The 25,152-nt window shown below is 38.2% G+C and overlaps 1 protein-coding gene across 1 annotated transcript in view; it reads left to right on the forward strand.

Moving 5' to 3' along the window:
- The first annotated feature begins 215 nt into the window (after window positions 1-215).
- The window catches only part of LOC139726265 (ubiquitin carboxyl-terminal hydrolase 32-like), an 89,957-nt gene continuing 65,020 nt past the window's right edge, over window positions 216-25,152 (forward strand). Inside the window, exons 1-4 of the mRNA XM_071637332.1 lie at window positions 216-425; window positions 6,317-6,444; window positions 10,777-10,882; window positions 23,375-23,499. Of these exons, the coding sequence (XP_071493433.1) occupies window positions 368-425; window positions 6,317-6,444; window positions 10,777-10,882; window positions 23,375-23,499 (417 nt within the window). The 5' untranslated portion in view covers window positions 216-367. The remainder of the gene's footprint in view (window positions 426-6,316; window positions 6,445-10,776; window positions 10,883-23,374; window positions 23,500-25,152) is intronic.

Genomic DNA, 25,152 nt, shown 5'->3' on the forward strand with positions numbered 1-25,152 from the left:
AAAGCGCCCCCATTCATCATACGGTGGGTGTGGTCATGTGACTTGACGATGCACTACATGCATACACAACAGTAGAATGCTCGTAGCAGATGCACTCGTACCCTACGTGCACCACCTCGCGATAGGTATCGCGTGTGTATAATCTACCCAATGTGCGGTACGGTGTATGCAAGCAGCAGCGAAGGATTCTCATACACACACGAACACCCTTACTTGAGTGACAATATGACAGCAGAAAATGGCGACAAGAGATGTCACTGAGTGTCGAACTATATGAACGCGACAAGGACTTTACTTGGACTGTTTACATCACTAATTTACCCCGCCACTCGGATATACGGAGGGATATGAGGGACTAAAAATCGTCATGGGGAGCAAAGAATCGAAGCCCTCGATAATCCCATACGAGGATGCACTGAAGAGAGGCATGTATTGATTTCGCCTGTTTCTGTTCTAACGTGTATGAGATCCCGATTCATTTTGCCCTACTGTACACGAGTGTCTATACCATAACATGTTGACTACTGTACCTGGTCCTTGCCTTGCCTTGGCCGCGGCCGCGCTGTGTGTGCTGTACTGCCGGATCTTGTCGGTCTGCAATGGACAAGAAGATCATAGCTCATTACATAATTATTAATAGCATGTTTTCATTGGCATTTTGTCACTTTTATAAAGTGGCAATGGCAGTGCAGTAGTGTGTACTTCAGTTGACCGAAAGATCGGTCTGTATCTGTCCGTCGGGGAATGTTCCGCGGAGACTGCGTCTGGCTTCACGGATCCCCTCCGTATACAGACCGAAGTCAATGATGCCAGCTCCTGTGTGGCAGTAGCGCACAGATCAAATGTTACGATAAACCAAATTTCAGACAGATTTTTTACATTCAACAAGTTTGACATGACATGACACATTATGCAGCAATATTTGGGGTTAATTTCTCACATTTTGCAATCGAAATACTCACAGTAACGCGGTTATAATGCAGAAATTTTATCCATATCGCAACATCGCCGTTCGCTAGCTGTAGGACGCCATTTTGAATCTGTAAACCAATCACATGCGAGGTACTTTATTAAGTAAAAAAAACACGCAGAAACTACCTCGCATGTGATTGGCTAATAGATTCATACTGTATGTTTCTGCAGTTTGAACGTGACGACGCGACGGGCTGGTTGATGTGTGTTTTGCGTTGAAAATTCGACCGAAATATTGGATTATTCATTAATCTGGTGAGTGTAGTCTATTCTTGAATAGTTGATTTAACTATTCAAGCTTAAATTTGCCGACCTAGGGCCGTGAATTAGACGCAATCGAGAAGGGTGAGGTACCTCACCCGATTTTCCATAGAGACAGTGGTTAAGAACATCCACACAGCAATGGGTACTACAACCTTCCGTCTGTCTACGGAGGACGGCGTTAATGGCAAAATACAAAAGAGTCCTCCGGACAGACGGATCTTTCTGTCTAGTACTTCAGTAGACAACCTGCCTCTTTGTATTAATGTTTAATTGTAATTTTATGCACTTGTCAATGTAATGACGCACCCCACTACCCCCGGACATGGGTGCGTCATGGTCATTTTTTGACTGACCACACGGGGTTTTTGACGCACCCCCACAGTCACTTTTTGACGGACCACACGGGGTTTTTGACGAACACCACAGTCACTTTTTTGACGGACAACACGGGGTTTTTGACGAACACCTAGGTCACTTTCTTGACGGACATCCTCGGTACATTTGACGCACCCCGTAAATACTGAAAGGATTTTTGCATACGCTTTATTCACGCAATTTCATTTTCTTTCGGTTCGTAAACACAATTTGTCAAAGTTTCGGCAAGTTTCCCTTACCCTGGCCCTGTAAGCACCGTACCGTCATTCACCGTACATCACTCTGCTGCTACGATATTCCGAATGTATGTGCATGCAATCCATATAGTCACCTGGCCATGACTTGTCTGCAGATGCGCTGTATGTGCGCGGCCATTTCTAGTCCGGTTGAATGCAACACATGGACGATGTACGTTCGATGAGGAATAACGAGCACGCTGCTCACTTGCGAATTGCACAGCGTTAGCGAGCGAGTCGCGCACCACTAACACTCGACTTGCCTGCTACAAATACTGCAGGTACGCGCAGTACGCACCACGCAACGGTATACCAAAGATCGTATTCGGAATTCCGTATACGATCTTTGATTTTACTATTTAGTACTGTGAGGTTGAAATCGTTATATCGCTAAACAGTCCGTCTGGCTTGAGATTGAGTATGCGTGATTTCATGAGTTTGTTGGAAAGAAAATGTGAGGAGAAAGGGTGGCTTTTAAATCATTTGCTTGCCAGATTCGGGCAAGCATTTTTCCCTCTTAGGCCTACTCCAAAACGCTTCCCGACTTTGATTTTCACTTGCCGCGGGAAAGCGCTCACTGTAAATTCACTCGCGGTACGTACGTGTATCCGGTACTGGTAGCGTGCAAAAATGCGTGCAGTTTTCCATAGCCAAGTGCATACCATGACGCACCCCTCGGTTCAGAATAATGCGTGTTATTTTCCATAGCCAAGTGACGTACCATGACGCACCCCTCGGTCAAAAATTTGACGACAATGATGGGATTTTGACGCACCTCTCGGTCAAAAATTTGACGGACATAGCTGGTAAAATGACGCACACCTGGGTCACAAATTTGACGGACCAAACGAGGAAATGACGCACCCATGTCCGGGGGTAGTGGGGTGAGTCATTACATTGACAAGTGCATTACACTGCATGGACACATTTTTTGTTGTTTTGGCTTAATTAGAGTCGACCTTTCTTCACTAGGGAAGTTACGTTACTTCAGTCCTAACGTTACAGATTTGTATGAGGGCATAGGGCAACTGGTTTAAAAAGATCTAATTGATAGTTATTTCTACATTGTACAACCAACCCGTTACAAGGTGCATTGATTTGGTATTGTTTTATTTGACAAGTTCAAGGAACAAACCAACACTAACAGTGCGACCCAAACCAAAATTGGTGAAAACAGGAAAGTCGGCCATCTGCTTTAGCATGCCAAAGCAATAACACAAGCCGCCCATGTCCATGATTCAAACACAACGGCGTCCAAAATCCGACAACCTGCTAGAATGTAGAAACCTAGACTAGAGTAACTGCGGCAGTAAGCGGCTGTGCAGCCGTTCGCGGCAGGTACAACATACACGGTAATATACCGCTAAACACAGCATTGCACTGTTACATGCACACTACACATATACTAACACACTAGCAATCATCAAAAACCAACCGATAAAATGGGCACGATCTCTGACGAAAGGGAAATTTTCTCACCTAAATGACAACATATCGCATCCAAAATAAAATTTTCGGTAGACGTACTTCTTAACATAACAATTAAGAAATAATGGTCCAAGAAACTTGATTTTTTGTCGTTTTCCCGATGCTCATGGATTTTGAAAACATATCCTCACATAAAATAGAACTTTCGAGAGCCGATGTTGGCCACCATTTTTGTTCGGAAAGTGGATGTTACCATCGAAAAAATTCAGAAAAACACGAGAAAGACATCAACAACACCGCCAGAATTGCGATCTTGTTTGCGGCCAATGCATGTGCGCCCGCTTTTTTCACGTGCTTTCGCAATGGGAATTGGCGCTTACGCAATGTTCGCGAGACATGTGAAGGCGTTCAGCTAAAGATCGCGGAGCACGCACGTATTGCATAGGGATTGTACATTGTGCCGCAAGCAGAAATACTACGTCGCATATCGCCCTTATCGGCGAAAATTATGCCGGGTTTTGCCTGGTGAATCATGAAAACTGCGTTGGTCAATGGCAAATTTCTTTTATGAAAACAATTGTGTTAATGAATCATCTTGTCTATGATATATAAAATGGTTGAAAATAATTTGCCTGATTTGTTTACAAGTTTGAAAAACCCTTAACAACGCTTAAACTGCCGCAAACGGGATGTTTTACTCTATATAGTGTTTTCTTGTTTTGTTTTTTGCGCATAGTTGAACCTTGGTGTGCATACCGACAACTGCATTTAATCTATTAGTATTTTAACCTTGCTCATCTGCAACTGTACTGATGTAGTCTGTACCTGAGCTGTAAGTGTAGGTAATTTCATGTTGCATTCTCTTTTCAATGGCAAAATTTGTCTTAATAATAGTACTAGTACCTTGCCCCTGCCCCTGGCACCCCTGCACTGTCATTGCTAGGGCTAGGGCAGGGTTTTCGCACTCTAGATAAAATGATGGTTTTACTTTAGTGGGAGAGGAACTTATTCTTGTACCAAAAGGGTCAAAATGCCATGTGATTATGATTTAGGAAGATGAAATGTCTGAAAATGAAGTGGAGAGACTCCCACAAGTGATGTTAAATGAGTTATAATTCTATTGAACCTTTCCAAGATAGCCAACTTGAATAAATAAAACATGCAATAATTTGTCCACAAAAAGACTTTCCCCATGGAAGAAATCCCAGTAATTGCATTGTCCATGGGAAAATGTATCATACATTGTAAAGTGGGCCACTATCCTGTGATTTTGTTTATCCAAATGCTGACTGGTATTTGACTTTATGATATCAATCACTAACAGATACAATTTGTCAATCATCACGCTAGCGTGATATTGTCCGGATTATGTGGTTCATGCATCCACTTATACTGGATAGTCACTTGCTTTGTTTAATTCTGAGTAGGCTTAAAAAGTTTAGGGCAACCAATCCTTCCTTTCAGTTTTATCTAGTTCTGACTGACTGGGTATATACTTGGAAAAGATAAAGTACATTGTATATCCTGTATTTCCAAAATGAAGACTGCGTGTGGATAGAATTACAACTTGGCTAGATACCAACAACCCTTTACTTGAGTAGTAGGGTGATTAGGATTTACTCTGTACATGGGTTATAACATGAAATGCATTGATGTACGTACATATCTATAGTGCATGTCTGATCACATCTACAGCTGTGTAATATATAAAATGTCATCTTCTCAGGAAGGAGTTGTGTGTCTCTATTCATACTATGCTAATGAATCTCATCCAGATGAACTGTCCTCCCTACTCTTAGATGTGGCTCAGAATGGAATGGCTACAAGAAAAGAGAATACCTGGCAGTGATACAAATTTGTCTCTCCCCTACCCCTCAAAACTTTTATAATCGAGGGAGAAAATTATGTCACAGACACTACCTGTTAAGTGTGCTGTTTTGTCATACTTTCAAAATGCTGATAGTACTTCCAAATGTTTGCATTTATGTGTGATCTGATAGTGACTTTTTTAATAGTTAAAAAAAACATGAACAAACAAGCAGAAGGGTTTGTTGAATTTACTTGTATTAGCTGTTGTAATAATGAAAGAGCGAAGATTATGTAAAAAAAAAAAGCGTTGTGTTTGTATGGTCCATCAGTGAAAGATACCTGAAATATCTACAAAATACTTTGCATAAATTCTGTTTTTGATTCCATTATATGATTCAGTGTCTTGAAAAAGATTGGCCAGTAATTCTACTGTTTGAACTCTGTTTGAAAAAACAACAACAACAACAAATCCTAAACGAAAGAAGTTATATTTCATTATTCGCTCAGCCAGCCCAACATGCACTCTTCGATCATCATCACAATATCTTTTGTCAGTCTTTCCTACATAGACACACAACCATGGGAACCGATTGTTCACATCATCAGCTCCCACTTGTCAGAATTCATTACCCCTTACAGTTAGAAGCATGATGATCTTTATTTGATTCTTTCACAAAGGCTCTGAAAACCTACCATGGTCTGTTAAAACATGTAAATGATTGTTTGTCTTGTCAAGCACGTAGAGAATTATTGAGAATTATGCGCTTTATGAATATTCATGAATAAATATGAGTTATTTTCATTATAATGTAATTATTATTGTCATTATCATTATAATTACTAACTTACTACTACTGCTTCTATTATCATTATCATTGTTGTCATTATCATTATCATTATTGTTAGTCATTCTGTATGTGAGTGCATTTGTATAACAGTAACATTTGCCGTATTTCACTATGGTCGCAAGAGGATTAAAAAAAACCCAGAAAGAAATGTTGGAACATAATCCCAGTGCATCACATGGAATGATAAAATGCATTATATTCTTTACTGGTCATTCAGTTGTCATTAGTATTGTAGTGGACTCCATTTTGTAATTGTGGATTTTGAGTATTAATGCAATGCAAATGTACATGTAACTTGCTGTCAAATTAGTCCATCACACAGCTATTCTTCATAAGGCAGGAGCTGACGTCCTTCGTCCATTTTCTATCTCTCCCTATTTGCAGTGTCTGAAGATGAGTTGAAGAGGCTACGCGAGGCGTTCAAGCGGTACTCCACCCCTGGTGGGTACATGAGCCGCCTCATCTTCCTCAAAGATGTAATGGGGGATGCCATGCCGCAGAAGCTTGGAGAGGTTCGTCCCCTTTCAAATCATTTTTTTTTTTTTTTTTTTGGGGGGGGGGGGATTGCGATTACATGGATACATGTTGCTGCTGGAGGACACACTGACTCACTCGAGAAGTCCTTTCCAGAGATGCAAACTGTTTGTTTGTTTGTTTGTTTGTTTTTCGGGGGGGGGGGGGGGGCAGTATTTTGTTCTGTTTGTGGCCACAAGTACTGTAGGTTTTATGAAAAATACTGTTTTTCTCAAATCATATTCTACACTGTATCTATTGCAGATATGGTGAATATAGAATTTTTTTTCCACCAAAAATATGACTTCAGACCCAAGAAATGCTGCAATGCTGTTTACAAGGTTGGCATCCCTGCCTTTCTTGTAATATGGCTAAGTGATACCAAAGCTCAAATGAGGTCATTTCCACTGAACTGTGACATCTATTTCATTTTGAAAACCCTTATGCTGCTGCCTGTGGCAGAAATGTTAGGCATGTTGAGACAATAATTTCAGTGTCCACAATATTGCAGCCATTTCCTCAATTTGAGTTGTATTGTATCAGAAACCGAGTATACATGTACTGTTCATTTGTGTTTAATGGGTAAACAGTTGTGTTGAAACCTGTCTGGAATTTGTGTTCAGATATTAGAAATGCTTTTGAAACAAGTTGCCTAGCGTTACAGAATTTATTTGAACAGCTGTTTGTTAACTAATCCATACACACAAAATTAGTAAAAGACCATGCAATAAACGTTAGTCTAACATTTCATTTGTTTCTGAAATACCATGTATCCATATTGCAGCTATTTGATTGTTTTACATACACTAATTGTTGTGGAAGTGTAAATGATGCAATGACTTTGTTTGTTTTCTAAACATTGCTTTTTTTTCATGTGCCTCACAATGTTGGTAACAAGTTATTATTTTACTGAAGGGGATTTCTTAATTCTGTGTTGCTTTAGCTTAGATGGTGGCTGAGAAGTAGACACAGGTTTTTAGTGATCAAATGATAGATGCCCTGCCTTGGGTTTTGCAAGTTTCTGTGGCAGTGGCTAAATACGGATGATAATGAGAATTCTTTTGAATGTTTGGCAAAAGATTTCTGTGTATTAAGGTACTGGTCTAGCGCAGAAAGTCTTCAGTGAGGTGTCAAGCTGTTTGAATGATATCTACACATGGTGTGTAATGTGGATGGATTTAAAATACTGAAAAAAATAGTCTGTATGTTTCGTATTTGAGATTGTCTCCATTCACTTTGTGTGTGTGTGTGTGTGTGTGTGTGTGTGTGTGCATGCACAACTTTGAAACTGCTTTGGTTTCTCTTCTCATGTCAGGGTTTTACTTTATATTCATTCTCAAGAGAAGAGACCATGATGTTTAATTTCGCGACATTCTCCATCATTTATTGTGTAATGGGTCAATCCACGTCAAATCAACCAATTTTCAGACAATTTGTAACGCGACCCCCTTCAATTTTCTTTAAACTCGCACCAAATGTGCCCCCAAGTGTCTGACGGAAGATTCTAAAATATTTTGCCCCAAGGTCAAACGGTTGCTAAGATACGGCCTCCCATAGCAACCAATGCGTGGCCAAATAACCAAGTTTAAATAAAATTTGCTATTTTTGATTGACTGCTGCAGCCAAGTTAGATGAGATACATTGCTCATTTTCTGTAAACTTGAAGAACATTATGATGCTAACATGCACAATATGTTACGGCACGGATCTGACATTCGGTTATTGCGCAAGAGGTCACCGAAAATGGCGTTAAGCGTCAACGTTAATATTTTTGGGTGCATGTTTGGAAGCTGATAACTTCAAAATTCAATTAGCTTAGAACCCAATATTATGCATATATAGAGACTCTCACTTGCTCTACACACCTACCAAAAATTGGCCAAAAAGTATGCTCCGTTTTCTTGAAGGGCGCCCTCAAAGTTGGCTTTTTTCAAAAAGTTGCCAAGTTCCAAGGTCACAAATCACCACTCGTCCCATCGAGGAGTGACACCAATTTTTGTGTATTGATAGACAGTTACCTATATTTTCATGGCTTACCAAAAAACTTTTGTAACCGGAATGTTTCATAGCTTTTTTATGCATTCGAAAATGGTCGTAAACACCCCAAAATCGACGTAAATTGACATATAGGGTTTTCAGCATATTTAAAATAGTGATAAATCAGAGATGAAGTGCCAAGACACAATGGTATCTTCTGTGATGATAGTCTGTAACTAGTACCAAAAGGACATACATCACAAATTGTTTTGTCTTATTGGCAATGACCTTGAAAATGCAGCTGAAAATCACAAAAAACAATAAATTGCTCAATTTTCTGTGACCATAATGGTGCTAAAATGTATTTACATCAATTTTTAGTTGTGTGCCATTTCAGTACTCATGGTGACTTTAAGCTGAAAACTTCTAATCATGTTCCATTTCTATTCTATTTCAAGCTACAAATAATATTTGAAGTCATCTCCAGATATTTTGACCTTGACATTGTTCTGAACACAACTGTAAATTCCTTAATATTAGCATTATTCCCAACACACAAGTGATTTACAACTTTGCACACCATTTCAAACTGGTGTCACTCCTCGATGGGACGAGTGGTGATTTGTGACTTTGAACTTGGCAACTTTTTGAAAAAAGCCAACTTTGAGGGCGCCCTCCAAGAAAACGGAGCATACTTTCTGGCCGATTTTTGGTAGGTGTGTAGAGCAAGTGAGAGTCTCTATATATGCATAATATTGGGTTCTAAGCTAATTGAATTTTGAAGTAATCAGCTTCCAAACATGCACCCAAAAACATTAACGTTGACGCTTAACACCATTTCCGGTGACCTCTTGCGCAATAACCGAATGTCAGATCCGTGCCGTAACATATTGTGCATGTTAGCATCATAAAGTTCTTCGAGTTTACAGAAAATGAGCATTGTATCTCATCTAACTTGACTGTAGCAGTCAATCAAAAATAGCAAATTTTATTTAAACTCGGTTGTTTGGCCACGAATTGGTTGCTATGGGAGGCCATATCTTAGCAACCGTTTGACCTTGGGGCAAAATATTTTAGAATCTTCCGTCAGACACTTGGGGGCACATTTGGTGCGAGTTTAAAGAAAATTGAAGGGGGTCGGGTTAACACCATTGGTTGATTTGACGTGGATTGACCCACATGTACCATTTTGCAAACCATGTTCAGCTTCAAGCCTTTGCAATATTCTGAAACTGATCATCACAGCTGTGTGAAAAAAAGAAAGAAAAGAAAATATCCATATCTGTCAAATATCTGTTTTGGTCCTGACTGATTCTAGAAGAGAAAATGTCTAGACGCAATGTACAGTGTACACCCATTTTGCATTTCAGTATATTAGGCTGTCCTTGAAATCGTCGATAAGAAGTTCTCTAAACACTTCCAAATGTTATTGCAGTGACAGTTTCGATGAATTAAGGTCACCCATCTCCGTCAGATTGTAGCAGACAGGAAAGCTGTCGTTGCCAATTTGGGGATGGCTGGTTGAAACCACGATTATATCTTGTAAGCAGTTGTGGGAGGCGGCAGTCTGTGCCTTAAAACCAGACTCTCTGACCCCATGTGTTTCAACAATGTCAAATTACAGTCAGCTATCACAGGAGTCCAACGTTGTGAAAGTAAAACATGGCTAGATTAAAGCGCCATCTAAAGTTTAAACTGTATTTTGCAACAACCAGTTAACCCTCTTATGTCAGTCAGATGTGTTTTGATGTATTCATTCTTTCATTTGGATGCAATACATGTAGATTGTAAATACCAGTAGGTAACGTAGGGCAGCTCTATTTCGCTGTTATTTCTGTAAATGGATATAAGAATAGATGTGGTTTATACATGTAGAAACATAAATTATTAACCTTTTCACATACATGTAATAATAAAGTTTGTGTATACTAAATAGATATGATGGCATTAATGTGACCTTCCAAATTCCACTTCTTGACCTATGATAAACTTCTTGATAAATTATTGAATTTGTCATGCATGTATTATACTTTTTTATATGGCATCAAATAAATATGATGTTGGCATTTTAGACAGGTGAAAAAATTGAATGAAATGTTTGTTATGAAGTTTTTTCCCCTGAGCTTCAATTTAGCATGGGTATTGTGTAAGTTTTTAATTTTTTTATAGAAAGTGTTTTTTTTTTTTTAGATATCAGAATGCATAATGCTTGTAAATCAGCACATGTTTTCTGATTTGCAGAGGTTTGACCAGCTCTTCATTTGATACACATTGTATTACTAAGATGTGTGTGAAGCAGTGCCATGACTTGCTCTTTACGCTCACTCTAACTGGATCTTTGGTTTTGCTTTCAGTACCTGTACTTTGCCTTCGGTGGGACAAATAAAGGTATCACCTTCAAGGACCTCTTCTGCGGCCTGGTCCTGCTGACGAGAGGGAAGCAGACAGAGAAATTAAAGTGTGAGTACAGACTTCAGTCGGCAGTGTTTGCATTTCAAACGAAACCTTTGCTAAACATCAATGCCAAAGGGGGGAAAAATGGGTTTGTTCGCTTGCATGGGATATTGAATCAGTATCAGGTGTGTAGTCGTGCATTTGATAGCATCTTTTGTGTATGTGTGTGGTACATGTACAGTGTATGTGTGCATACAAAATATTTTGTAGACATTTTGAATGACACCACAGTTTTGAAAGTGAATCTCGCAATTATATCCGTTGTAGACACAAATTACATGTAATGTGTATACGTGCATATGAACAGTGGTGGGAAATGATATCGGTCATATTTCAAGTTGTATGTTGCATAGTTGTAGGATTCAGGCTGCGTTTATCTAACTTGAGAGAGAGAATCACGTTTCAAAACGCGTTTGGAACAGTGTTTGCAAACGTGGTTTGAAACGCGATTTTCGGGGACCCGCGTTTATCTAACCATCATACAGTGGCGATTCGAGTGGTGTCACTGGGCAGCTGCTTCGCGCTATTTGACCCAGGAAGTAAAGGTCAACGTCATACCACCAAACATGCCTCCTCAGTCACACACAAACAATGGGTAGAGAGCACAACCGGAAACAGCCGGAATTTGACCTTGAGATATAAACGCGTTTCAAAATGGCATTGTGTTTATAAATCTACTCACAGAAGGGTGATCGTGGTCTCAAACGTGTTTCAAAACGCCCTTTGAAAGGCGTTTCAAAACGGCGTTTCTAAACGCGTTTGAAAACACGGTTGCGTTTATCTAACCCCTGAAAATGCCTCAAACGCGTTTAGGATCGTGATTCTGCCTCAGCAAATTTTTAGATAAACACAGCCTAAAGTAATTGATGAGCTATATAGTAGAAAGCATGGTTATTTCCTGAAAAAAGCCCTCCTACAACCCCAATGTGTCTGTCCTGAGGGGGCTTTAGTCTACGGAAAGAATATCAGTAGATTTTGTAAGTTGCTGCACGTGTACATCCAGAGACTCCAACTCTCCCGCTTTCGACGGGAGATCTCCCGCCGAAAGCCCTTTTTTGCAGAATCTCCTGTTCTCCCACTTGAAATGATTTCTTATAATACCAATTTTCATTGTATGTTGAAAAATAAGCCTTAAATAGCGTGAGAGAGCATCTAGAACCCTAGACAGCAAGGGACTTTGCGCTTGTGATGTGCAATTCACGCACATCAAGTTGGAGTCTCCCGTTTGCTAGGGGTTTCAGGCAGGAGAATCTCCAGATCAGAAGGTTCTTGGGGTTGGAGTCTCTGTACATCTACAGTGTAGATCTTCATGTCTTATCTATGAAAATGAGTTTTATTTCTATGTACTAAGTTGGCTTTGGAGGTTAAGAAGAACTTTTATCAGTTTTCAAATTTCCGTTTAATACTTTGCTCATCAAAACTTCCACTCTTTAAAGGTAGGTGTAGTTTTTGATATGCGTACAGATGAAAAATCTAGAATTTAGGATTCTGTTTCTGTTGAGCATTGATTTGTATGATGCCAAAAGAGCTCGTCTTTTTCTGGAAGCCCATGCTGTAATTTGCCTCACCCATTGTGTGTGAATGGTACATTAAAAAAAAAAAAAAAATCAGTCAAAACCTTTGATGTATCCCACAATGCAACTTGTTTCAGCATGTGCAGTTGGGAGATGTTAAGTGCTTTACTTTCAACCGTGAATTAAATATTTGTTTATTTTTTTTTAGTGTTTTCAATTTTTCGCATTGCGATCGACAATATGTTTGTTTATTTTTTAGTGTGACTAGAAGTTTATAGGGCCTACGTCTTTGGACACATGGAATCATTAAGAACTCTACTGTTATACTTCGTAATTCCGTCAGGGATTACGTTGACAAGAGAGAGACCCGCTGACGCAATTCGTTGACGGCGCATTTGCACTGAAGCACGGCTTCGGATGCCCGTTTTTTCCCCTGAAAATATCAGCGCGATCCTTAAGAATATGTTAGCGCTTTAGTGGAAAAACTAGTTACTTTCGTTAAAATATTTTGCTCCTGGTATCAAAAAGGATTTCGTCTGCCCCACCCCAAGTTGAGCGGGGCATGCTTACTACTTTTCAAACTAAAGGATCTGAAGGTTTTGAGGGAAGGTGAACTGTCAATTTGGCAGTTTTTTTTCCAGTTTAATGGTGGAGCAAACCCCATCCCCCACCCCCCCAAAAAAAACAAAAAACAAAAAACAAAAACAAAAACAAAAACAAATGATAGACATTTTTGATAAAGACTAGGGGGCATTGTTGTTTTGATGCAGTGGCTGTGTGGACATAGTACAGTTCTTTTTGCCATCTGGAATGTGGGCCTACATTGTAGCTGTTGTTGTCAAGAGCAGTTCTACGCATCGTGCACACGTATGTGTGACTGCATGCCCTTTAAAGAGGCAACACAAATTACCGTAATGTCTCATTCATGTCCGGAAGTATTGCCGTGGATGACCCACTTTAGTGCCGTGTGGTGGCCTTATTCTCAAGCAGGGTCTAAGGTCTATCCCCGCCACCAGTCCTCATCATCCTCCCAAATGACGTGATACAGTGCACCCTTTATGTGTAATGGATTGGTCAGGTGGTAAACTCATCAACATGTTTTCCCCCAAGGGATTTTCATCTTCCCAGGCTGCTCTGCAAAAAACGTGTTGTGTATCAAATCCCCTTGGTGGAGTAGCGGGGAATCTGCTGCTGCTTGCCGAGATGAGAGTGTGTAAAGTCAGTTTTGATTTTATCAATGCAAAACTGGCTCCCCCCTTCCTGGTAATAAAATGTATAGTACATGCCCCTCGTAATGCGGTGCCATTGGGAAGGATATGATGGCGTACCGATATATGTGTGTTTTTGGTGACAGTGTATGTGTGTGTGTCAGTGTGTACAAATGCTTGTGTGTTTGTGTGTTTGTGTGTATTATGTGTATAGGTATATAGCTGTAGAAATGATAGGAAATGTTGGTAAATGTATGTCCTTGGAGGGCATTCTGATATTAAAGCATCAGGTGTCCAACCTGTTGTTTGTGTTCTTTAGATGGGCATGGATGGGGGAATGGAAAGGACAGACACATACAATGTGCTACTAGTATAGTACATCCATGTATTTATTTTTGTGTCCTCCTTGAACCAGACCATCACACTATCATGTAAAATACCTGTATATGGGACTTTCTTGGGTCTGTATGTATGTATCACATGTGGTGGTATAAATGTTCCGGTAAAGCCAGGCCATAGTACTACATGTATCACTGGAAATCTTTGACTTGTTTTGTCTGTGTACGGTTTGTACATGTCCTCATATAAAATCGAGTCAGTTCTTTGTACTATCATGTGAAGTCTATAAATGACTTTTAATGGGATGAACAAGTTGTATTTGAGTGTGCATGTCTGTGTCTGTACATGGTGTGTATTTGTTGGTAGTGTGAAAATACCAAGGAGTGAGAAGGCTGGCCCAGTGCAGATAAATTTGAGAATCCCCATTTGAATTGTTTAGGCCTACAGCTTTCTTACTGATCTCTACAAGAGAACCAATACAGCCGAAAAATCTCGACTGCAGTCAACTCTTACCAATGATCACTTCAAGGAATTGCTGGGTTTGCCCAAGGGTAAAAGAATAAAAGAAGTCAATAGTTTATTGTCTCTACTGGCTCTTATCCCATTTTATTTATCTTTTTCGAAGAACCATTAGAAAGTGAAGGCCGATAGTATGAAAGTAGAAATGCGTAGCTCGTGTATTAACTATAAAAAAAGCACAATGGGAGACTTCCCTTCTCCTTTGTATTCATACATTAGTCATAAATTTGTGTACAGCTGTATCTGGAAAAATACCAACATTGTACAGTATGTAATTTGGGGGACATTACCAGAAAAATATTAAGAATTCTTTGTTTTGTTTCAAAATGATTACAGGAGACATCTTCAAGATGTGTTTTTAAAAAGTAAAAACCACTTGCAGGGAAAATTCCTAGGATTCTGCCTCAATATCTCTGAGCACAAGATACAATTTTTTTGTTCAAATATTATTCAGAGTGTTCCAATGTACATCAGTATGCATGCATCTCAGAAATGATTATGAGCAGATATGGCCTTACACACGTTTTTAATAGTTCTGTGAAATGGTTGTTACATAGAGCATGGGGATCAACAAAATCATAGTGGTTGCACTGAATTCACCACACATCACACTAATCAGAGACACAGTTTCTCCTGTACTTGTTATGATGTTAATACAGAACTAGTATTATTTTAAAAGAAAAAACTTGTCTAAAAGGGCATTTAAAGACCTGTTAATGGGGGGGGGGGGGGGACATCAATGCTACATTTCACTATTTATTGTGAAAACTAGTGTTTCATATGATTAAGTATTTGTTATTCATGTGTGATAGATTCACTTGCAGAGTTTTCAAGAGCTTCTTTATTATTGCTTAATCTTTACTGATTTTTATATTTGCAACACATTGTAGGAGATATAAATTCTCTTCCATGTCTTTGGAATATTGACATTCACGTACATGCAGTTTTGACTCACACGTTTGAATAAATTTAACTGGTTTCACTTGATCTGTCCATAACTTAAAAATACAATGTACTACATGTAGTACACATCTAATCTAATGATGAGCATATCTTCTGAATACACTGTATGTGGGAAGTGACACATACATATATGTAGAGTATAAGAGCAGGTGGCAAAATTTGCCCATAGCATTTTATTTCCACATCATACAGATGAGTATCACTCCCTTGCTCAACTCTATTGACAATTACTTGTAAAGGGAAGCATGACCAGAATTTGGCATTATAACTTTCTGTGTTCATGTATGCAATGTAATACATACAATGTACAAGTGTACATTGCGAAGAAGTTGATGGTTCCCAGTCAGGTCAGGTTTTTCTTTGGGCTCCCAAGACACACCTTCCTGGAGTCCAAACTTTTCCATGGACTTTGTTCAGTAGCAGGGGACTGTGTTTGCCCAAGCTGCATTCCATTTTGGCACATGAAAAGTTCTTGTGTACTTCAACATTCTGTACATCAAAAGAGGGGAAAGACAAACAATGGCAACATGAATTGAATAATGTGCAGTATTCTCACTTGTAAAAAGTTGAGCTGAAGTATAAATTGTTTGCAAACAGTGCATAAAAAAACACAAGTTCAACTCAAATGTGGTATAAACATGTCAAGTATTCTTATTATAGGTATTTTTATCTTGGGTTACAATTATTTCTTTGATAACATCAAAGAAATGAATTCCCTTGCATTAAACTTTATGTGAAGTACAATGTACTAAGGACATGGGTGATTTTTGTCTTTTTGATAACGTAACATTAAGGAATACCTCTAATACATTTGAAGTTATTACATAAGAATTTAACTATAATTTATCAAATCAAAGCACCCTTGTACCTTCATTCTGTTGAAATAATCTTGCCTTCGCACCTCCCTGCTGATACTGAAGCAAATTATGCATTGTAAGGATGATGATCATATTTACTGTTTTAAAAGGTTACCTAGTAATGTAAGGATTATAGCACATTACTGTTATTTTGTACACTTTAAATTGCATTAAAAATATTTCAGAAGCCAAGTGGTTATGAAAATAATGTGTAGAGTGACGTAATGATGTTAATATGGAATAGAATATATATATTTTTTTAATGTATGAATGAAATGCAAAGTCTGAATTTTTATTATTTCTCTCGGAGTATCTCTTCTCAACAAAACTTAACGGGCATGTGCGCATTGCCCATGTACAATTGTCTGTCCTTGTTTTATTTCTGAATCAGTTGGAATATTAAGTTTGTATTAATGTAGTAATCCTGTGTTAATACTTTTGTTTTCAGTGAAAAACTACGTTGATCATGCATTGTACCCAAAGAATATGACATGTTTAAAACAGATATTGTTTATTGTTACCAGCCTCTATCAAAAGTACAACATTTAGAATACATGTACAGCTGTTCAATAAAAACAAACAAACCCAAAAACATTTAAAGTGTGGAGCATGCCATTGATGCAAGAAAATTATTTTGAGATTTGATGAGTTAATACAATGTAAGCGTACAGTATGTAACATTGTAATATTTCAAGTTTAGCGAAATACATGTATCAGGAATCTCGGTATTTGAAGAATAATTTAGCCACTGAAAAAGGCATGATATTTTTCTAGAAGATGAAATCCATTTTGCACTGCAATTTAATTATTTTATTACAGTACTGTATTCCTAGTCACTGGTTTCAATGTTATTACGTATCTTTCCAGCACTGGAAACACAATCATATGAATGACGTAGTAGAGATGTTGACTCAGGAGTTCAGAGGCACATAATTGATGAAGGAGATGTATTTGTTTTTTCATTAATCCCATTTTCTATTCTAGCAAGTAAGCTTTAGTATGTCTCTAGATGTGTGACAGAATGATACATCTCTAGGTTTATTTTCGTCACTTGCTGAAAATCCTTGTGCAAATGCTAACCCCATTATGTGCAAAAAAAAAAGTGTGGCGTTAGTGGGGGTTACCGATCTGAAAGAAACAAAGAGAGAGAAAGAATGTTGCCGGAGACGAAAGAGAGATTGAGAGCGAGCGTTTTATTCACATTTTGGAATGTGATTAGATTAATTGATGATAGCAAGCACACCAATAACCCCCATCCTAAGCCTCGCGACGGAGACACCAAAATCAATAATTCGGGGAAAGGGATGGAGCGAGAGGGAAAGAGAGACGCGCCATGCCAAGATGGAGCGCCGCCACCATCTTCATCATCGGAGATGAGCCCTTCTCCGCTGTGGCTCTAGGAATTTTCGGTCCGCTCTTTTGACACCCACTCTGCATGGTTAATGGCCTTGTGCAAAGCCAGTATCTGGATGTGTCAGTTTCTTTTAATGCACACATACAACTCCTGAATGACAGAGAATAAAAAATTGCAGATGAATTCCAAAAAGCAGTGTATTGTCAGTTTAGCAAACTAAAACATTGTGTGTAGGAACAAAAAATGTGATGGATTGTGTCGGGCACTACAAGAACTGTTTCTCCCACTTTTCCCCAAGTGGGCATTCCAGCAGGGGCCCCTGCAACTCTTTGTTTGCTACAGAGTGTATGTATTCAACCCCCCCCCCCCCCCCCCCCCCCCGAGTGCCACGTTATTCTGAGACTGCAATGCATGAGCGCTTTAGAAGCGTTCTTGATAGAAATGCAGTACAGCAAAATTGTACAGAAAAATTACAAGCTTCGCTGTGATAATAGTTAATGACAAAGCTACAATTGTGTGGGTATTTCTCTTGCAAATGGCCAGTATTAGAAACAAATCGTTTTGTGCAAAATATGTGAAGTTGGCCAGCCATCGACTATAAAGTCAGGCATGTGGCTGTGGCACTCAAACAGAACGTAGCCCATTCACTTTACTATCCAGACAATGAGTTTTGGTTGCCCCAGATATGAGGCAAGTGGGCTTGTACAGTGTACATGTAGCATCCTGCTTTGTCATCATTCATATGGTGTATGCTTCTGAAATTCAATTGGACAGTGTTTGTTTGTGCAGTTTATCACTTTATTAGATTTAACTTTGTGCAAATATTCAATTTATAACAAAAATACAGAACATAATTGGGTCAATCCACGTCAAATCATCCAATTTTCAGAAAAGTTGTCACCCGACCCCCTCCGATTTTCTTTAAAATCGCACCAAATGTTCCCCAAAGTGTCTGACGGAAAATCCCAAAATATTTTGCCCCAAGGTCAGTTGGTTGCTAAGATACAGCCTCACATAGCAACCGATGCGCATTCCAAAATATTAGTTAAAAGAAAATTAGGCATTTTTGATTGATTGTGGTAGCATGGATATTCATGCAAAAGTGTTCATTATCTGGAAATTGAGAGAATATTATAGTCTTTGCAAGAAAAACTGACTGTGACGCGAAATTGACTTTTCGTTAACGTGCACAAGGTCACCGAAAATGGTGTTAAATGTTAATTTCGAAAATTTTAATGCATATTTAGAGGCTAATATCTTCCACATTTCATCACCTTAGGTTCTAAACTATTATGCTGTTGAAGGCTTTGACTTGCTCAGTAATTTTGAAAAAAATTCAGCGGATTCGTGCCCACCGTTTTTACGGAGAGCGCCCTCAAAGTTGACAAAAATGAAAAATGTGCCAAATTCAAGGTCACGGATCACCCTTCGTCCCACCTAGGAATGGCATCTTTTTTTTTGTATTGATAGACATTTACCTATATTATGGTGGGTTACCAAAGAAATTTTGCTCCCGAAATGTTCAATGGTAAATTTACCCCACTGAAAATGGTCGTAAACGGCCAAATTCCCATGTAATATCACATATTGGGTTTAGAGGACATTTCAAATGTCAATGCTTTCAAGATGAAAAGCCCTAGGCCTGTGATATTTGCTGTAGGGGTAGTCTGTTATACATATTTTAGTAATATATACCACAAAACGTTTTTATTACTTAATAATGACCTTGAAATTTAATCCAAAATTTGATAAAAACAATAAGTCGCTCATTTTCCTCATTGCACTGCATGTAATATGTGTTTTGAAAGACTTTTCACAGAGCAATATTTCAAGAATTATGAAAGCTGACAGGCTTACTTATTAAGGCTCTAAACTATTTGTGCTGTTCTTTCAGATTTAGTGTCAATTTGATCATGAATGTTATACCCTTGACCTTGAAGTGCTTCTAAAAATAGCTGTAAATTTGTTTACTACAAATTACACACACAACAGTTGTTTTATGGCATAACATACTAGTCATTCTTTCACAGACACAAAAGTTTTTATGGTGTAAATGTTATATACTGGAATAAATCTATAGGTTCTTGCAAGATATGTTAAAATTAATTACTTTGTTCTGACAATGACCCTGAATTTATGACCTTCAAAATCAGGAGAAATGCCTATTCCTGCCCATAAAGACCTGTATTTAAGTACATAATAATAATAGTTGATATTATGGACATTGCGCCCAACACATAAGATTCTTATTCTAGCCTGTGAAATGTACATTAAAAGCACTGAGAGTCTTCTTTTTGGGGGGATTTGTTCTGTAACTTATGACAACTTCCAAAATCATTTCCATTCTTATGTATTTTCTTGTTTTTGAAATATTTGTTATGTATTTCCTTGTTTTTTATTTTCTACAGCATTTGTGTTTTTTTTATTGAAAATTGTCACAGCCCACTTTTTCTACCATAATTTGAATAGAATTAATCAAAGTGATGGATAGTAAAAATGGTCAAGTTTTTATGAATTTCACCACAAAGTACTGTTTTCCATAGGAAATGCACACAAAATCACGAAATATTACTGTCCCCTTTTGTGATTGATATTGAGGGTCATTGTCAGAACAAAGCAATTAATTGTAACGTATCTTGCAAGCACGTATAGATTAATTCCAGTAAATAACATTTACACTCTAAAAAGCTTTTGTGTTTGTGAAAGAATCACAAGTATTATCATGCCATAAAACACCTGTCATTGTGTGTAATAAAATGTGTAGTTAATAAATTTACAGCTATTTTTAGAAGCACTTCATGATCAAGGGTATAACATTCATGATCAAATTGACACTAAATCTGAAAGAACAGCACAAATAGTTTCGAGCCTTAATAAGGTAGGCTGTCAGCTTTCATAATTCTTGAAATATTGCTCTGTGAAAAGTCTTTCAAAACACATATTACATGCAGTGCAATGAGGAAAATAGAGCGCCTTATTGTTTTTATCAAATTTTGGATTAAATTTCAAGGTCATTATTTTGTAATAAAAGTGTTTTATGGTATATATCACTAAAATATGTATAAAAGACTACCCCTACTGCAAATATGACAGGGCTAGGGCTTTTCATCTTGAAAGCATTGACATTTGAAATGTCCTCTAAACCCAATATGTGATATTACATGGGAATTTGGCCGTTTACGACCATTTTCAGTGGGGTAAATTTACCATTGAACATTTCGGGAGCAAAATTTCTTTGGTAACCCACGATAATATAGGTAAATGTCTATCAATACAAAAAAAAATGATGCCATTCCTAGGTGGGACGAAGGGTGATCCGTGACCTTGAATTTGGCACATTTTTCATTTTTGTCAACTTTGAGGGCGCTCTCCGTAAAAACGGTGGGCACGAATCCGCCGATTTTTTTCAAAATTACTGAGCAAGTCAAAGCCTTCAACAGCATAATATTTTAGAACCTAAGGTGATGAAATGTGGAAGATATTAGCCTCTAAATATGCATTAAAATTTTCGAAATTAACATTTAACACCATTTTCGGTGACCTTGTACACGTTAACGAAAAGTCAATTTCGCGTCACAGTCAGTTTTTCTTGCAAAGACTATAAAGTTCTCTCAATTTCCAGATAATGAACACTTTTGCATAAATATCCATGCTACCACAATCAATCAAAAATGCCTAATTTTCTTTTAACTAATATTTTGGAATGCGCATCGGTTGCTATGTGAGGCTGTATCTTAGCAACCAATTGACCTTGGGGCAAAATATTTTGGAATTTTCCGTCAGACACTTTGGGGAACATTTGGTGCGATTTTAAAGAAAATCGGAGGGGGTTGGGTGACAAGCACTGGATGATTTGACATGGATTGACCCAATTGTAGTTGCTAATGATGGCATAGCCAGGGATCAGCTGCCTGCAAATCGTATGTTTGGATTCAAAGGTTAAAATCAGAGGCAAGTGTGTGCTTTTGCATTCGTATAGTTAGAATTATGATAAATAGCAAGTACCACTCTAATTTGTTGGCACCATTGTTATTGGCAAAATACTACGGTAATAAATACTGCAGTACTTCACGTGGTACCATTCTCATTCACAAAATACCATGGTATTTCCAGCCCGAAAGTACACCTCTCTGAGGCAAGTACATGTACTGCAAGTGTGCATAAATCTCCTACTCTAACTATTGTACAGGGAGAAGACAGGAAGTGTGTCAGATCATGCGAGAAATACATACCTCTTTATCAGAGGTGCAGTGCTGCAGGTACATCTTTGTGAAATGATTCATGCTCAGTTCTAGCATGTACGCATTCCTTGCAGAGTTTGAATTTAAATACCACCCTATGAAATACCATGGTACAAGTTTGTACATGTTGTATGTCGTGATGTATGTATTCTGTGGTGCATTTTTTGGGTTAATTTGCATTCACAGTAAGTATTACTGTGCCAAAAACTGAGGTGTTTCATGTCTAATGTGTGAATGGGCCTTAGATGAAGGAGTGTGATGGGTGGAAAGCCAACTGGTATGCACATGTCTCTTCTGGTTGATTTACTGATTTCATGCATTGTAGTATTGCACCAGGACATGTTTGTAGTGTCCTTTAATATTTTGTGAATTTTGTCACACAGGGTAAACTGCATAGCATAGCATAGCATAGCAGAGCTGTGGTTAGATCAGGTTTTTTTTTTTTTATAGGCGGCATAAAGCACTTTTCAGCACCACAAAGCAGTTCAAAACTGCCTATGATAAAAGTGAAACTTTAATGCAATTGTTGTTGTTTTTTTTTTATCCAGTGCCAATGTTACAGTACATTTTGCTTGTTTTATGATTTTTTTTAAAGGACAAGAGTATTGAATGCATGATTTTATATTTTCAAAGATAATTGCATGTTAAAGGACAAGTTCATATTTAATTTGTCAAGTACATGTGGATTGAGTGAATGCAGCAATATTAGTAGGACACTTCAGTGAAAGTTTGAGGAAAACCCATTCAAAAGTTACTAACTTTTAACGTTTCTGCCCAGTCACTGCTGAATGAAAAGACTACTACAGTTTGTTATAGTAGAACAATCAAAGAAAATGTAGAGAGAATTCTGCAAAATTGTATTTTTTGAAAAAAAGTATGCATACCCTTGACTTGTTACTGATTCCTCTACCTTCTGAAAGAGGCAAGTCAAGTGCTCTTTTATTATGGGAGAAAAGTGATAATATGTTGAATTTTCTGTATATTTTCGTTATATCTTTTTTTCTACTCATGTGACATAACAAACTGTTTAAATAGTCTTCTCATCCAGTTATGGTGGCACTGAAACTTCAAAAATTCATAATTTTTAAACAGGTAGACCCATTTTTCTCAGAGCTTCCCTAATATATTTACTGTAAAATATTGCTGCATTCATTCAATCCAAGTGTGTATTACGATGAACTTGTCCTTCAAGCTTGATAGCAGTTCAGTGGAAAGCAAAATGTGTGAAAATTGTCATGCTGCCAAGAGTCTTATAATGTACATAAGCACATGTATGCAATTCTTAACTTCTTTAGCACTTTATGCTCTGCTGATGGTCATGAAATGAATACCATCTTCCTGGCATTGGTACACATTTACAATATATCAACAGGTGCCAGGTATTTTAGAATTATTTGACCCCAACCATAACAAGAGTAAGTTAATGATATAGCTTTCTTAAGACACCATAAGGTATTCTATAATGAGGCGTTGTAACACTTTTCCCCAACTTCTCTTTTCCAGTCATCTTTGGCTTGTGCGCCAATCAGGAAAATGGCATGTACGTCACCAAGATGGACCTCAACAACTTCATCGCTGCATGCGATGGCAACTCACCTGGAGTGGATCTGGCAGAGCTGTTCTCAGAGGTAGGAACTAACCCTTAAACCCGTTGAAGACTAGTCCTGAGTATACTCGGACAGGTGTCTATGGGAAATGCGAGCTGTAGCGAAATCAACCCGTCCTCAGTGAGTTAAGATAGGGCTAGGAGAGGAGCAGGGGCCCTTTCAGTGGGCCTTGAAATCCATGGCCAGCTTTGACCAATCTCAGCTAGGATCTGGTTTGTAAACACATAAGAAACGTGTCTCCGTGCTATTCAAGCAATTTTTCGTGGGTCAGTAGGCAAACTTATATCATGTTGCTCGCTGCATGTGCACCTCATACAGTGCACTCCCGTTATATTAACAAACACGGTTATAACGAACACGGTTATAACGAAATTCCGGTTACAACGAAGTAACAATTTCGGCTCCAACATTATCAGGTCTATGTTTTTTTATTGTTTATTTGTTCAGTTACAACGAAATTTCGACACAACGAAAGAAAAATGCCGGTCCCGAGCACTTTGTTATGACAGAAGTCCACTTTATCACACGTGGCGGATTGTGATATGTGGCAGATGATTTGTGATCGAGTTTGGTTCAATTCTGGGCGCACATTTGCAGTTGGATAATGCGATCCGTAAAACACAATTGAGGAGGAGGAGGAGCTCAGCTTGATCTTGCATTCTCTTCTTCCATGATGTGTGCATATGTGATGATACATGATACTCTTGCATGATATGAGCTCATCAAGGGTTACATCATCTGTGGACAGGCCAGGGAGCTTGTGGCAATGCTCATAATGTATGGAATACCATGTGGTGAAAGACGAGTGCCATTTCAGAGTCTGAACACCCCATAATTCATATTAAACAACCCCAGAAAATGCCTCAAAATCTCATTCCAAAATTGAAATCAGTTAATATTATAAATAAGTATTTCAATGACCAGTCATGGAAATTGTGACAAAGCACATGTATAGTATTTCATTTTGCGAAACAAAAATGTCTTCCCAGAGTCTGAACGCTCCAAAATTTTTAAAAGACCCTGGAAAATGTCTCAAGATCTCATTCCAAAATTGAGATCAGTTTTTATTTCTAGTATTCTGTTGACAGGCTGTGGAACTTGTAACACAGCTCATGTGTAGAATATCATTTCTTGAAACACAAGTGTCTTTTCAGAGTCTGAACACTCCATAATTCCTTAGAGACACTGGAAAATGGCTCAAGATCTCATCCCAGAATTGAGATCAGAACACTTTCTGTGCTCCCAGGAACAAATGCTCTCTCTTTCATTCAATGGAATAGTAAAAGAAACAAAAAATGATTCAGTCTGTTACAAATTACATGTAGATCTTTGGCTTTATAGAGAGAAATATAGAATTTTACTTATCAGTTCTGTTTTTATTTATTTATTCATTTCATTATTCTTATTCTTATTCTCTCTCTTTTTTTTTTTGGGGGGGGGGGGGGAGTTATTTGTCATTTTCTGCTATCTGTATACACAAAAATGTATTCTTTTTCACTGGAGAACAGACTCCATGCATGCACAACTGCTGAATAGACCCACCAGCAATTTAATTCTTTTTGGGGTAAACTGTGGAATTATCTGGCATATGAAAGTAAAGCTTTGCAGGAAGTGGAGGAATGATTTTTTAGAAGACTTTCTTATTTGTCAAGGACATGCATTTAAAAAAAAAGG

The sequence above is a fragment of the Diadema antillarum genome, unplaced genomic scaffold (genome assembly GCF_040938485.1).
Source record: "Diadema antillarum isolate AM-2024a unplaced genomic scaffold, OU_Dant_1.0 seq00000082_RagTag, whole genome shotgun sequence".
NCBI classification, from domain to species: domain Eukaryota; kingdom Metazoa; phylum Echinodermata; class Echinoidea; order Diadematoida; family Diadematidae; genus Diadema; species Diadema antillarum.